Genomic DNA, 13,292 nt, shown 5'->3' on the forward strand with positions numbered 1-13,292 from the left:
TGGCCTTGCTCGCAGCCCCCCACCCCTCCTGCGCCCCACTTTGCCGCTGACCCAGCGTGGTGGTGTCCCAGAAACCGCAGAATCACCGCGGGAGCTACTGGCCCACTTTGCCAGGCCACGGATAAGGCAGCTAAAATTAGCTGAGGACAGACAGGTGGGCGACCCACCGGCATCCTGCCCTCCTGGCCCCAGCCAGGGCCCTCACCTGAGATACTCCCATCTTCCTCCTGGATAACTGGGGTGAGGCTGAGATGTAGTAAGGGGGAGAGGGAGGTGCTTTAAGCCTAGGGTGGAGCTGGTGACTTCGCTGAAGTGTGGCTGACAATCTGTACAGAGGGCTGCTGGGGAACCGGTGTCCCAGGGGGCAGGGGCACTGGGATGGGGGTGTCACGGGGCAGAGTACCATGCAAGGGGTGTGCCAGGGGAACCACAAGAGGTTGCCTATGCAAGTTTCTGGGGGCATCTTGAGAGGGTGTGTGTGGGGGTGGGGAGGCTGGCCCTGGGAGGGCTGTCCAGGTGATAGCCACCCTGTCAGTGCACGGTGGCTGCAGATGACCTGGGAGTGTGTTTGAGGCCTGGCGCTGCTGGGTGGGTGGATTGGCATTGCCTGGTACTACTGGTGGCCCCACTCTGAGGGAGACTGGGGGGCTGGGAGGCTAAGAAGGGGGGTGAGACTCCAGGGGACTGGGGTGAGAGATCCTCTCCAGATCCCCACTATTCTTTGCCCCTGAGGGAGTCTTAGAAGGGTGAGTCCCAGATGGGGTCCTTTTCTCTCATTTTCTACCCCCCTCCCACCCTAGCACCGGAAACCAGAATGTCTGGTCTTGTCCCTCCCCCCCACACCAGGCCCGGCTCCTGCACGTTGCCATGGAGATGGGAAGCAGTGGAGGGTACTGCTGACTTTGGGGGAGTGGGGATGGGCTGGGGGGTTGGGGGAGGGAAGACAAAATGTGTGGCGGGGAGGAGAGTTCCAAGAGCTGTGGGCGAGCCAGCATCTAACCGTGGGCAGGCCAACCCCTCCCCCAAGCGTGGCCACGGCTTCGAAGCCCCCTCCCCCTCTAGGTACCCCGCAGAGCTGCCCCTGCTTTACCCTTGCGGAAACCCCGGCCTCCTCCTACCCTACCCTTCGACTCCACATCCCACCTCCGGACCTGGGGCTGGCAGCCACTCCCCCTCCGCTGACCCTGGCTGGCCCTCAGCCTCAACCGGGCACTAATGGGGTGGCCAGTGGCCTGAAAGCAAAGCTAGCCGGGTCCCCCCGCGCGTGCGGCGGCCCCCGACTCCCCGGCCCCTCCCCCTCAGGCCCAGAGGGAGGGAGCGGGCACACTCCGCCGGGGCGGCATGAATCAAACGCTCCGCGGCTAAGAATAGCTGGCACGCAGCTGGTACTGAGACGGGGCTGAGGAATCGGCGGGGTGGGGGGGGGGGAGAAGGGGAGGGGGGTGCCCTGGGAGGCTGCGGGGGGACGGGGGGCGGCTGGCTTGGCCGAGAGCCGGCCCGGGAGAATGAATGGAGGCGGAGAGAGGAGGGGAGAGGCGGGGAGAGGGAGCCGGGGCTGGGGCGGGCCGAGAAGCTGGTGGGGGAGAGCCCCGGTCCGGGGCGAGGGGGCGGGGGCACCCGGGAGCGGGACTCGGGGGCAGGACCCGAGGGGGCGCGCCGGCCGGTGGAGAAGGAAGTGGGGACAGGGTGGGATCGGGGGGAGCTTGTGAAGGGGTGGGAGGGGACTGGAGGAGCCTGGAAGGCGAAGCAAGAGCTACAGGGGGTCGAAGGGGGCGGAGGAGGCCAAGGCCCAGAGCCCCGCCGGCGGAGATGGGCACCGGGATGACCCGGGGAAGGGGCCTCGAGGGGTGGGGCCGCAGGAGGGGTCGAGGGGCCGAGGTGGGCCGGGATGGGCGAGCCGGGGGAGTGGCCGGGCAGGGCCAAGAGGCGGGTACAGCGACCGAGCCCTTGGCCCAGGAGCGCGGGGAGGTGGGTTCGGGCAGGGGGCTCTGCCGGCGGCGGATGGGGCTGCATCCTCCCACCAAGTCTGCGATCTGGGACGGGGCACGGGGGACCGGGGCGTAACCTAATTTGACGTCGCCCGGGGCCACGCTCCCCTCCTCACACCCCCGCCCCCCCACCGCACACCCGGGCCGGGAGCCCGGCGCTCAGCCAAGGACGTCCGGGGCGCCCCTGCCCCCTCCCGCGGCCCCGGGCCCGCCGTTGCCCCAGACCCCCGGTTTTCGGCCCCCTTACCTGCCTGGCGGGGCTGCTGAGTCCCGGTCGGCGGCGCCCGCGGCCCCTCCCCCCTCCCCCCACCCCCCACCCCCCCGGAGACGGGGGACCCTCAGGCCATGCCCCACCGCCCCGGAGGGCGAGCGGGCCCGGGGAGGCGGCGGGCGGGGGCCGGGGGGGCGGGCGGGGGTCCGAGGACCTCACCCCCCCCGCGGGCCGGACCTGGCCATCCGCAGAGCGCCCCCCCTTCCGCCGCGGCCGCCGCGCCCCTCTTAGCTAGCCCGCCCCCGGCTCGGTCCGGCCGGCTCCGGGCGCCGCGTCTCCGCCTGCTCTTCCTCTTCCTCTTCCTCCGGCCGCCGCCGCCGCCGCCGCCGCCGCCGCCGCCGCCGCCGCCGCCGCCAGCTCCGCGCCTCCTCTGCCTCCCTTCTCGCTCTCTCGCTCTCGCTGTCTCTCCCTCACCCTGTCTCTCTCTCTCTCCCTCCCTCTCTCCCTCCTTCCCCTCCCTCCGCCCTCTCCCCTCCCTCCGGGAGCCGGCGGAGAAGACATCGCCCCTCCCCGCGCCCCCAAACCTCGCCCATCCCCCCGCCACCACCGGCTCCGCCCCCTCCCCCACCGCTCCTCTCAGCCGCCTGGATCCCCGAACCCTGACTCCACCCCTGCTTGCCCCTGTACCCCGACGATGGGGACCCGCCCCCCAGGGTACCTCTCCTCGCACCCCCAGGACCGCCCCTTCCCAGATCGCCCCACCACCTCTACACACAGTAGGGCGCAGTTAAATATTTGTTGCTAGACTCTACCCCGCCCAAATTGGATGGTGAGAGCTACAGATTCCCGTCCTATCCCCCCAAACACACACACACACACACACACACACACACCTTCCTCCGAGGCACAGGTGCAGAGAGTCACTAGCTGGCCCTGCCCCTGCAGACATCTCCACATGTACATTCTCTCCAGGGCATGCAGGGCTGAGTGTACATTACCATGAACACACCCAGCTACATCATGTACATATCACACCCGCGTGCCGGAGCATGCACACGGCAGAGCACACGCATCTACCCACCCCCCACACACGGGCACGCAGCCGGCTGTGCTTGCTCAGAGCTCCAGCTCACACGGAACCCTGAAACAGAGACAGAACCGGAGGGAGATGTGTGCTTGCATCTCCATCATACTCACCCACCTGGCCCTCCGTCACACAGGTGTGCACACGCCCATGTAGAGGCACGACCCTGCGCCTTCGCTCCCCTTCGTGAGGATTATTGCTGACATTTCCTGAGCACTCCCTGTGGGCCAGGCTCTGTTTTGGATTTACTCTTCAGCTTCTCACACCAGTCCTCTGGGCTGCGGACTTGCGCCATCCCCATTTACCAGAGGGGGAAACCGAGGCCCAGAGAAGTTAAGTAACTTGCCCAAGGTCACCCAGTCAGAAAGAGGTGGTGGATCAGAGACAGGTAGCCTGACTCAGAGCCTTCAGACTGCTGTGGTCCAGTACTGGGCACTCCATAGCTGCCTGTCCTTCCTCACACGGATACCCCCAACCATCTCAGCAGCTCAGCTCCTTGGTACATGGGACACACCCACAGAGACGGGGCAGATCCCATAGGGCAGCGGTGAGAGCATTGCAGCAGCCCGGGCTCCTACCCTTCTCCCAGCTCCAACAGGGCCACCAGCCAGAGCACAGGCACCTGAATAGGGCAGTTCTAAGCAGCCTGTGGGTGCACCTCCAGCTGCAGGCTCGCGGGTACCATGGTATGAGCTGGAGCAGGTGCTGGCCCAGCCCCAGGAGGCCCGGTTCCGGATGCACATCCACCGGCCCAGGTGGTGAGCAGCTGGGCCTGGGGAGAGAACAGCTGCCCGTGTTGTCACCACCTGTGAGAGGGGCTGTGTACCCTTCCACGGCCTACAAGGCCTTTCCGGCCTGTGTATTCTCTCTCAGTGAGGGGTCCCCAGGCCCTTCATGGGCGCCTGAGACAGGCTCAAGCTCTGAGGTGGTGGGCAGCCTGCCCAAGGTCACACTGCCCTCTGCTTTCTTGGAAAATGGAAGGCTGGATGCATTGATTTCCAAGGCCCCTCCTAGGGCTCCCAGCAGCTGAGGGCAGATGCCCTGCTTTTGCTTAGAGCCAGAAGCTTTGGCTAGCTGCCGCCACGCTGGTCACCTCCAGCAGGCTGAGCCGGCCCCTCTCCGAGCCTCGGTTTTCTCCCTTGAAGAGTGGGCCCTGCGATCCTGGCCCGTGAGCTCCATGTTTTCTTGCACAACCAGCCGGGCTGAGGCTGGGAAAGCCCTACATGACTCACGGGTCTGGCATAGAATGGGCATGGCCTGCCTTCCTGCTTCCTTTGCCTCTGCAGCCTCTCTTCCAGTGCCTTCACCACCTCTACCCTGGCTGCCACCCCTACCCCCTGTGCCACGGGGAACTCGAGTTGCCACCTAAACACAACCATCCAGTGTTCAGTCTTTTGGCTGAGCTGTTACCCCACAGGAAAGACTACTTCCTTCCTCTCTCAAATGATTGAGTACCTACTACGTGCGGAGTTGGCCCTGTTCTACCTCTGGGGATACAGCAATGAACACAGATGCCTGCCTTCATTGGCGGGAGACAGACACTGAACAAGTAAACAAACAAACAAGGCAATGCCAGTCTTGATTCAACCAAAAAGATAAAATGAGGTGTTTGAATAAACTAACTTGGGGAAGGCCTCTCTGAGCTGAGACCTCAATGATGAGAAGGAGCTGGGGGAAGAGCCTTCTAGAAGGAGGAAAAGGCTAGCGCAAAAGCTGTGAAGTGGGAAGGAGCTTAATGTTCAGGAAGCAGCGAAGAGGCCAGTGTGGCTGGAGCTTGTGGAGGGTGGGGGCGGGATGGGAGGAGTTAGAGCGTGAGGGGAATGGGGGTGATGAGCTTGCAGAGGTGCAAATGACCCATCCTTCCCAGCCCCCACTGCTGGGCAGGCCAGCCCTGTGCAGAGGACAGGGCTTGGCTTCCCTCCCACATATGATGGGAAGCTGGGGGGAGCAGGGGACTGGGGAGTGATGTGATCTGATTTATGGTGGTTTGGAAGCATTGCTTTGGCTGCGGCAAGCTGTGTGGATTGGAGGGGCTTGGGAGGAAGGAGGGGGAGAGGCAGGAAGAGGCGACCGCAGTGGTCCAGGCGGGAGATGAGGTACCTTGCTGAATGCTCAGAGCTCTCTGTGCACCCAGCCTGGCATCTGTCTACTCCACCTCCCGGAAAAAGATTTCCTGACCCCACCCACCCAGCCTCTCCCCTCCCCTCTGCCCCAGCCCTTCACCCTGTGGGTCTGTCTGCTGGTCTGTAAACAGCTGGAATCCCCAGCGTCGCCCCACCCAGGACCCGGCCTGCAGGAGGTTTCCAGGAAAGCAAGGCAGATGGATCCAAAAGCCCCACCTTCTAGGGCTGCACACACAGCCACATGCGTGCTCTTCGCATGTGTCCCTGCAGACAGGCACAGACACTCATTTGCATCTGGGGCAAGGGCTTGGAGGGCAGGATGGGAGATCTGGGGACAGGAGGCGGTCTAGAGCTTGCGAATGGTGGGAAAGCCTCCTCTCGCAGGGTGTGTGGGCCACGGTGGCCACAGGAAAATAACAACCTTAGCAAGACCTTGAGGTCTCCCCTGTCCTGAGCGCTGGCCAGGGGAAGAGAGGGGAACAGGGCCCAGCCCCAACAACGCCCTGAGGAGGTTCCTGGGCAGAGGCTCTGCCCCAGGATCCCTTGGGGAGCCGGCTCCATCCTCTTCCTGACCTTCCAGAGCTTTGGCTGTGGCAGAAGGAAAGAGCAGGACAGGATGGAAGCAAGCTCTGGAAAGTGGGAAGAGCAGGGTGTGTGTGGAGACCCAAGGCAGGCGGAATCCAAGCTTTGGAACGTTGGAGGTTTCCGGCCACAGAGGCAGGGCCTTGGGGGAGCCAGGAGAGGCGGGGAGAGACACACACAGAGGAGCGGAGACCAACAGACCACGGACGAGACAGGAATTGGGAGTTGGGAGGAGAGGGACCAGAGAGAAGCTGGGAGGCACGGACCAGGGGGCTGGTGACCTGCACACACTCCAGTCCCCAGAAACATCCCTCTCCTCAGAGACATCCTTCTGCAGCCTTTGGTGCTCCGAGCCCAGCCTGATGCAGGCAGCCTGGCTCCTCGGGGCTCTGGTGGTACCCCAGCTCCTGGGCTTCAGTCATGGAGCTTGGGGAGCTCAGAGGGAGCGGGAGGGGGGATGCGGTGTCCCCCAGGATGAGGAGCGGGAGAGAGAGGCCCTGATGCTGAAGGTAAGTTAGGGGAGTGCTGGGACTCTAGTGGGGGGACCCGGCTGGGTGACTGTGGGCTTGGGAGGGGCGTATTTGCGGGTCAGGGAAATGGGCAACGGGAGGGATGGGCTGGGCTCGGAGGATGAGGGTGACGGGTTCAGAGTAGGGGCTCGGGGCAGAGAGCCAGCTTACAGCTGGAAAGGGGTGGCTGGAGTGTCTGGGGGGTCAGAATGCAGCTGCCAGGCTGGCCCTGACCATCCCTCCCCTGCCTCAGCATTTACAGGAAGCTCTGGGACTGCCTGCTAGGAGGGGGGACGAAAATCCTGAGGGAAACCCTGAAGGCAAAGGGGCCTGGGCGACTGAGAACGACGGTCTGGGGGAGGAAGGCGAGAAGGAACCAACCACAACTCCCTACTTCAGCCCCAGCCCCTCTCCCACCGCTGAAGACACCTTCACTTATATCCGTGAGTAATCATTAGCTCCGCCCTGCCTCCGTGGTCATTTTCTCAAAAACGAACCGTCCTATCACTACCCCGGGGTCTTTCAGTTGCTCACTGCCCAGCTCGGAGCCCCTATATCCCCAGGAGCTCCGGGTCCCCGGCCTTGCCTCCCAAGAGCCCGAAGCCACCGGCCCCTACCTTCCAGGAGTCCTGAGTACCCCACCCCCACCCCAACTCCGCCCCATAAGCCCTAGGTCCCGGTCCCCCCAGGTCCTCTGGTCCCCTGGCTCCGCCTCCAGGGTCACGGTCCAGCGTGCGCCCTGTCCCTACGCAGTGGGTCGCCTGGCCGGCCTGGACGCAGGACTGCACCAGGTGCACGTCCGTCTGCACGCGTTGGACACCCGCGTGGCCGAGCTGAGCCGGGGTATGCGGCAGCTGCGGGAGGTGGCGGGTGACACCCGCGACGCCTTGCAAGCCCTGAAGGAGGCGCAGAGCCGCTCCGAACGCGAGCATGGCCGCTTAGAGGGTGAGTCGCACCGTGCGGGGCGGGGAAAGAGGGACGATCCGGGTCAGGTGGGGGACTGGTGGCAAAAGGGGTCCGGAAAAGTCTGAGGAGACGTGAGGACCCTGGGTGTCCTTGCAGGGGGTTCTTGCAGATTGGGGGTGTGTTGGCTGATGGGGAGGGTGAATGCGGGGAGCAGACGGGCTGTGAGGAGGAACGCCCCCCAGAGTGCTGTTGAGCCGAAACTACTCTGGCCGCACCACGCCCCCTACAGTCCCGCCCCAACAGTCTGGCCCCGCCCCTGGCGGCCCTGACGCCATCTCCCAGCCACTGGCGGTTCTGAGCCCGCCTCCGCTCCGCCCCTGAGACACTAATCCCACCTCCTCTCCGCCCCGCCCCCAGGCTGCCTGAAGGGGGTGCGCCTTGGCCACAAGTGCTTCCTGCTCTCGCGCGACTTCGAGGCTCAGGCAGCGGCGCAGGCGCGGTGCGTGGCGCGGGGCGGAAGCCTGGCGCAGCCGGCGGATCGTTCGCAGATGGAAGCGCTTACTCGCTATCTCCGCGCGGCGCTTGCCCCCTACAACTGGCCCGTGTGGCTGGGTGTGCACGACCGGCGCGCCGAGGGCCTCTACCTCTTCGAGAACGGCCAGCGCGTGTCCTTCTTCGCATGGCACCGCGCCCCCAGCCCCGAGCCCGGCGCCCGGCCCAGCGCCGCGCCGCACCCGCTCAGCCCCAACCAGCCTAACGGCGGCGCGCTCGAGAACTGCGTGGCGCAGGCCTCGGACGACGGCTCCTGGTGGGACCACGACTGCGAGCGGCGCCTCTACTACGTCTGCGAGTTCCCCTTTTAAGCGGGCCCGGCCCCCCGCCTCTCCACTCCATCCCACCATCCGCCCTTTGCCTGGGCTGTGCACCCCGCAGAGACGTCCTTCCCTCCTTGCCCGCGGATGAAAGTGTGTTCTCCCTGGCTGGCCGATCCCTGGGGGGCTCCTGCGGGGCGGGACCCCTTCCTTGCCTGTCTTTCCTGGAAGCGGTGGGCACCAGGCTAGGTCCGGCGCCAATAAAGCCTTGTGGATCTGACTTGAGCAGGCAGTGGAGGCACTTTTGGCCTTTATCTCTCTGCGGGGCAAGGCAGCACGGGCAAGGTCCCGTCCCCCTTTTACAGGTATTGTTTGAGCCCCATATCAGAGTGATGGACAACACGTGCATATGTACACACGGTCATCCGCTACTGCACACACATGTTTGGACTGCACGAGTGCACACGCTGCTGACGCCTCCACCCCCATCGTGCCCCACTCAAGGCCTTTGGGACCCAGGGCCTCAGTCATTGTCCCAGGCCTTGGCCTTGGTCCTGATCAAAGAGATCTGGGAGGCACAAAGGAGCTAAAGGCTCTGACAAGTCCTGCAGGAAAGACCCTCATTTAATTTTTTTTTAGTGTGTCTCAAACTTGTTTCACCAGATGGTACCATAATGTCATGTAAAGTCATGGCATTATGGTCACGACTACTCCCTTCCCCTTCCCCCAACTCCAGAGCACGTGTTTAGACACAAACATGAGGACCTACCTAGCCTGGAAGCTTAGGCTCCCTCCCAATTGATCCGTCCTCCACTCCCTGCCTGTGAGGGCATGAGCCAGTCCCTCCCTCCCTCTGAGGCTCAGTTTCCTCATCTGAACATGGGTACATTACCCCTACCTTGTATGGCTCTTGGGATGTTCCCATGATCCCAGGAAAGTGAGCATTTGGGAAATGGTGGAGCATAAGCCACACACTACATTTTCTTCCTCACCATTCTTCGTACCTTAATCCCCTGGGGCAGTGAGGACACCCAGACCCATCTTGGGCTCAGCACTGTGGACAGCGCTCTGGGGGAAGAGCTCTTTTGGAAACACCCAGTGTCTCCCCACGTACTGGCATCAGGGACGGGACCCTGATACCCTCAGAGAGCCCAGGAATCGGAGTGGGACCCTGTCTGTCCTTAAATCTCTGTCCCTTCGCCTTCATCAGCCATGGCACCACCCACCTAAAGTCTCACCATTGGATCTTCCAGTGGGAGGAATGAACCACTCCATCATCTCCAGAAGGGGGGAGCACAAGCCACCCACTCCCTTTAGGAGTCATTTCTCAGCCCCACAGGCCCCATAGGAGGTACAGAAGAAGGGGGCTGGCCTCTGGTCAGGAAGGCTTCGATCAGGGGACTGAAGACTTTGCTCAAAATTCAACCCCCCTCTAAGCTTGTTTCCCGGGGTTGCAGTGGGGCAGCAGGATGTCTTACAGAAAATCAAAGGGCAGATTAGGCAGACATTGATGAATGTCTGCTATTGCTCGGGAGAGGTCCACCCTCACAGACCTGACATTCTGGGAAGTCAGTGGATGGGGGCAGTTCAATGGTTTCCTGCCTAGATTCTGGAGCCAGATGGCCCAGGTTCTAATCCTACCTCAGCCACTTAACCTACTGTGCAACTTGAGGGAGACATAACTTTGCTGTTCCTCAGTGTCCCCATCTGTATAATGGGGGTGATAACATCTGCCTCCTAGAATACTGCCAGACACAGAGGGGCCTTTGTAACATCGGCTCTGATCCTTACTCGGCTATTTGAACCTCACCTTCACCTCTGCTTGCTCTCTCCAGTCACTGTCTTCGCATATGCAAAAGTCCCTCCAAGAATTGGCTAATGTGTCACCCTGAACAACCTGCCTACCCCCTAGCTCCCACGGCAGGGTTAGGTGCTGCCTTTGGTGCTCCAGAACCCCTGACTCCTCTCATGACCTAGCTAACCCTGATCAGCCAGACTGGGGACCCTTGTGGGGCAGGGCTGGGTATGACCAGCTCCGCGTCCCCAGCATCCCTGGCACGTGGGAGTTCTTTGAATGAAGGAAAATGCCTGTGTGGGGCCATGTTGGGAACCCTGAGATGAACTGGATTTCTACCTGCTTCTCTTCCTCCCTGGCGTCCTCCAGGCCTCAGTCGGGCGACTCACCTGGGCTCCCACTGGGTCGGGGGCTTTCCTCATCAAGCCTTCCGTCACTCTAGGTGCCACTGTTTGGTCAGTATCTGTCATACTAGCCCAGGGACAAAGAGTTGTGGACACAGAGACGTTCGGGGTGGGGAGTGGAGGGCATTTGCAAGGACTGTTAACGCATCAGATCAGCTCGCCTGTACGCTGCTTTCTGGGCTGATTCCGGTCTGCATATGGGAACCCTGCTGCCTTCTCCAAGAAGCCCTCCCAGGCCTCTCAAGGGCCAGCGTTTGCCAATGCCACCTCTTTTGGCTCTCTGTGGAGCCCCTGCCGTTTGAGAGCTCTGAGCCGCGGACCAGAGAAGGCCTCGGCAGTTGGTCGGGATAGGCGAGTTAAGGGATCCCAGGGAAGTGATGGAGGAAGGGCGCAAAGCCTGAAATGACCCAGCGGGAAGATAAAGAACCAGGGCTCCACCGGCCTGCCAGGACTATGAATCCCAGGAGGCTGAGCGGCAGGCCCTCCACCTCCTGCCCAGAACAACATTTCCCAGCAGCCATCGGGGGCTTCATGCAGATCCTCTCTCAAGCCCCGCCCCCTCCTCCACGTGGGGATCGCCTACATTTCCCTGCAAGTTGGAGGATCACACCCAGTCTCCAATCAGAGCTCAGACCCTGGCTCCCCACCCACCAGGTCTCACCCCGAGGTACTTTGGGAAATGTAGTCCGGTCCCGAGTCAACGGAGAGAAAACATGAATCGGCGGAGTCTAACAGTCCATTAGGCTTAGAGTGTAATGGGTGCTCAGATCTTTACTACGAGAGTGTTTCAAAATATGAGTGAATTTCCATGGGTGTATCATAACCATTTTTAAAAAAGTGAAATCATAGAAAATATCAGAATGAAGAGAAAGTGGAAAGAGTTCTCATAACTTGAGTTCTTGAGTATGTACTGAATTACAATATAAAACACAACATGAAAATTCTCCCTTTGGGGGATTCCCTGGTGGCGCAGTGGTTAAGAATCCGCCTGCCAACTCAGGGGACACAGGTTTGAGCCCTGGTCCAGGAAGATCCCACATGCCGCAGACAACTAAGCCCGTGCGCCACAACTACTGAGCCTGAGCTCTAGAGCCCGCAACCCGCGACCCGCAACTACTGAAGCCCGCACGCCCGCACGCCAGGACGCCTGTGCACCTAGAGCCCGTGCTCTGCAACAGGAGAAGCCATTGCAATGAGAAGCCCATGCACCGCAATGAGAAGCCCATGCACCGCAACGAAGAGCAGACCCCGCTCGCCGCAACTAGAGAAAGCCCGCGTGCAGCAACGAAGACCCAACACAGCCAAAAATAAAATAAATAAATTACTTTTAAAAAAGTTCTTCCTTGGCCTGCAAAAGATTTGCTAAAAACTAGTCCAAACCAATTTAGCCCCTTTTAAAAGAACCAAAACTTTTTATTTGGAAATAATTTCAAACTTACAAATAGCTTGCACAAATAAAAATAATATTTTGTATATGCCCTTTACCCAGATTTATTTATTGTTAACAATTCACCCCATTGCTTTAGCTTTATCATCCTCAATCTATTGTCAACCTGAAAAAAATAAAGTAGCAAGTTATTTTACCAGCAAAATGAGTTTATTCAGGAATAGCAGAAGAATTACAGTTCGAGCAGAGAAAGCTGTGGTGAACCACAGGCAAGTCCGAAGAGGTGGACAGCAGGTCAGCTTTTATTAAGTTTCAGGAGGAAATTGGGGAGGGTTGTTTTGAATAAAAGTTTATTGGAGAAGAACAAGACTTTGAGGTTGTGGTGGTTTCTTTCTTTTCTTTTTTTGGCTCTGCCACAGGGCATGTGGGATCTTAGTCCCCCAGCCAGGATCGAACCCACGCCCCCTGCATTGAAAGCACAGAGTCTTAACCACTGGACTGCCAGGGAAGTCCCTGTGGTGGTTTCTTGTTGACTGCAAGCAGTGGTTAGTGGTTCTTGCTGGGGCGAGGAGGAATCCTCCTCCCTTTTCTTAAAACCAGGAGGTGAAATTCCCATGTGAAAAAATGTACTCTCCTGTCCCAGAAGGAAAAAAGTAACTTTCTTATCATCATGCATAAGACGTTGAGACCAAGAGAACTTTGTACAAAGAATTCTATATGAGCAGACCTTGTTAAAATAATTTTTATCTTCTTTCTTCCTTCTGCTTATGCAGGCTGCAATGTGTGGTTATATGCATGAGAGCTCTCTCTTCTGGGCTTTCTGAATTCATTTAAAATAAAGTTTTCCTCTATTTTCACTCTATCTGTCTATCCATTCAACCATCCATCCATCCACTCATCACCCACCACTCCATCCTAACCCAGTCACCAGGGACAAACCAAAGTGAGGTTTATTGACTCACTGCAATGAAAGAGACCACGTCCCAAAAAAGGAGCTGGATCGAGCTATAGAATTTGGAGGAGGAGAGGAATTTGAATGAAATTTAAGTGAAGCTGTGTTTTAATAGCTTGGGAGCAAAGCAGGGATTTGTATAAATGAGTCAACATCAGGTCTGGACTGCAAAGTGGACTTAGGGTCCTGTTTCCTTGGAAACTACAAAGTTAAGACAAATGTGGCACATTGTGTCTAGAAACTCTATCTAAAGCTCTGTATCAGGGCTGGAAATGGAGGCTTCTTGTCTGTGTCAAAGTGACTTACATCTTACAGGCAAGAGTAGGATATTTAATTTTTTTGTGTGTGTGTGGCCGCGTGGCACTGGCTTGCAGGATCTTAGTTCCCCAACCAGGCCATGGCAATGAAAGCACCAAGTCCTAACCACTGGACCGCCAGGGAATTCCCTGTTGAATTCTTATGGATATAATTTCAAATAACAAAGTTTCCAAAAGCCTATGATTTTTGAGAACTAAGCTTCTCAGTGAGTAAAGTAGCCC

General features: G+C 59.6%; 1 protein-coding gene across 1 annotated transcript; it reads left to right on the forward strand.

Moving 5' to 3' along the window:
- Window positions 1-6,350: 6,350 nt before the first annotated feature.
- CLEC11A (C-type lectin domain containing 11A) lies at window positions 6,351-8,465 on the forward strand (the record flags this gene model as incomplete). Its single annotated transcript, XM_079723057.1, has 4 exons — window positions 6,351-6,497; window positions 6,751-6,940; window positions 7,251-7,442; window positions 7,821-8,465. 4 exons carry the CDS (start codon window positions 6,351-6,353, stop codon window positions 8,264-8,266), a joined length of 975 nt encoding a protein of 324 aa, XP_079579183.1. The 3' UTR covers window positions 8,267-8,465.
- Window positions 8,466-13,292: the final 4,827 nt, after the last annotated feature.

This window comes from Hyperoodon ampullatus (assembly GCF_949752795.1).
Source record: "Hyperoodon ampullatus genome assembly, chromosome: 18".
Classification (NCBI taxonomy): domain Eukaryota; kingdom Metazoa; phylum Chordata; class Mammalia; order Artiodactyla; family Ziphiidae; genus Hyperoodon; species Hyperoodon ampullatus.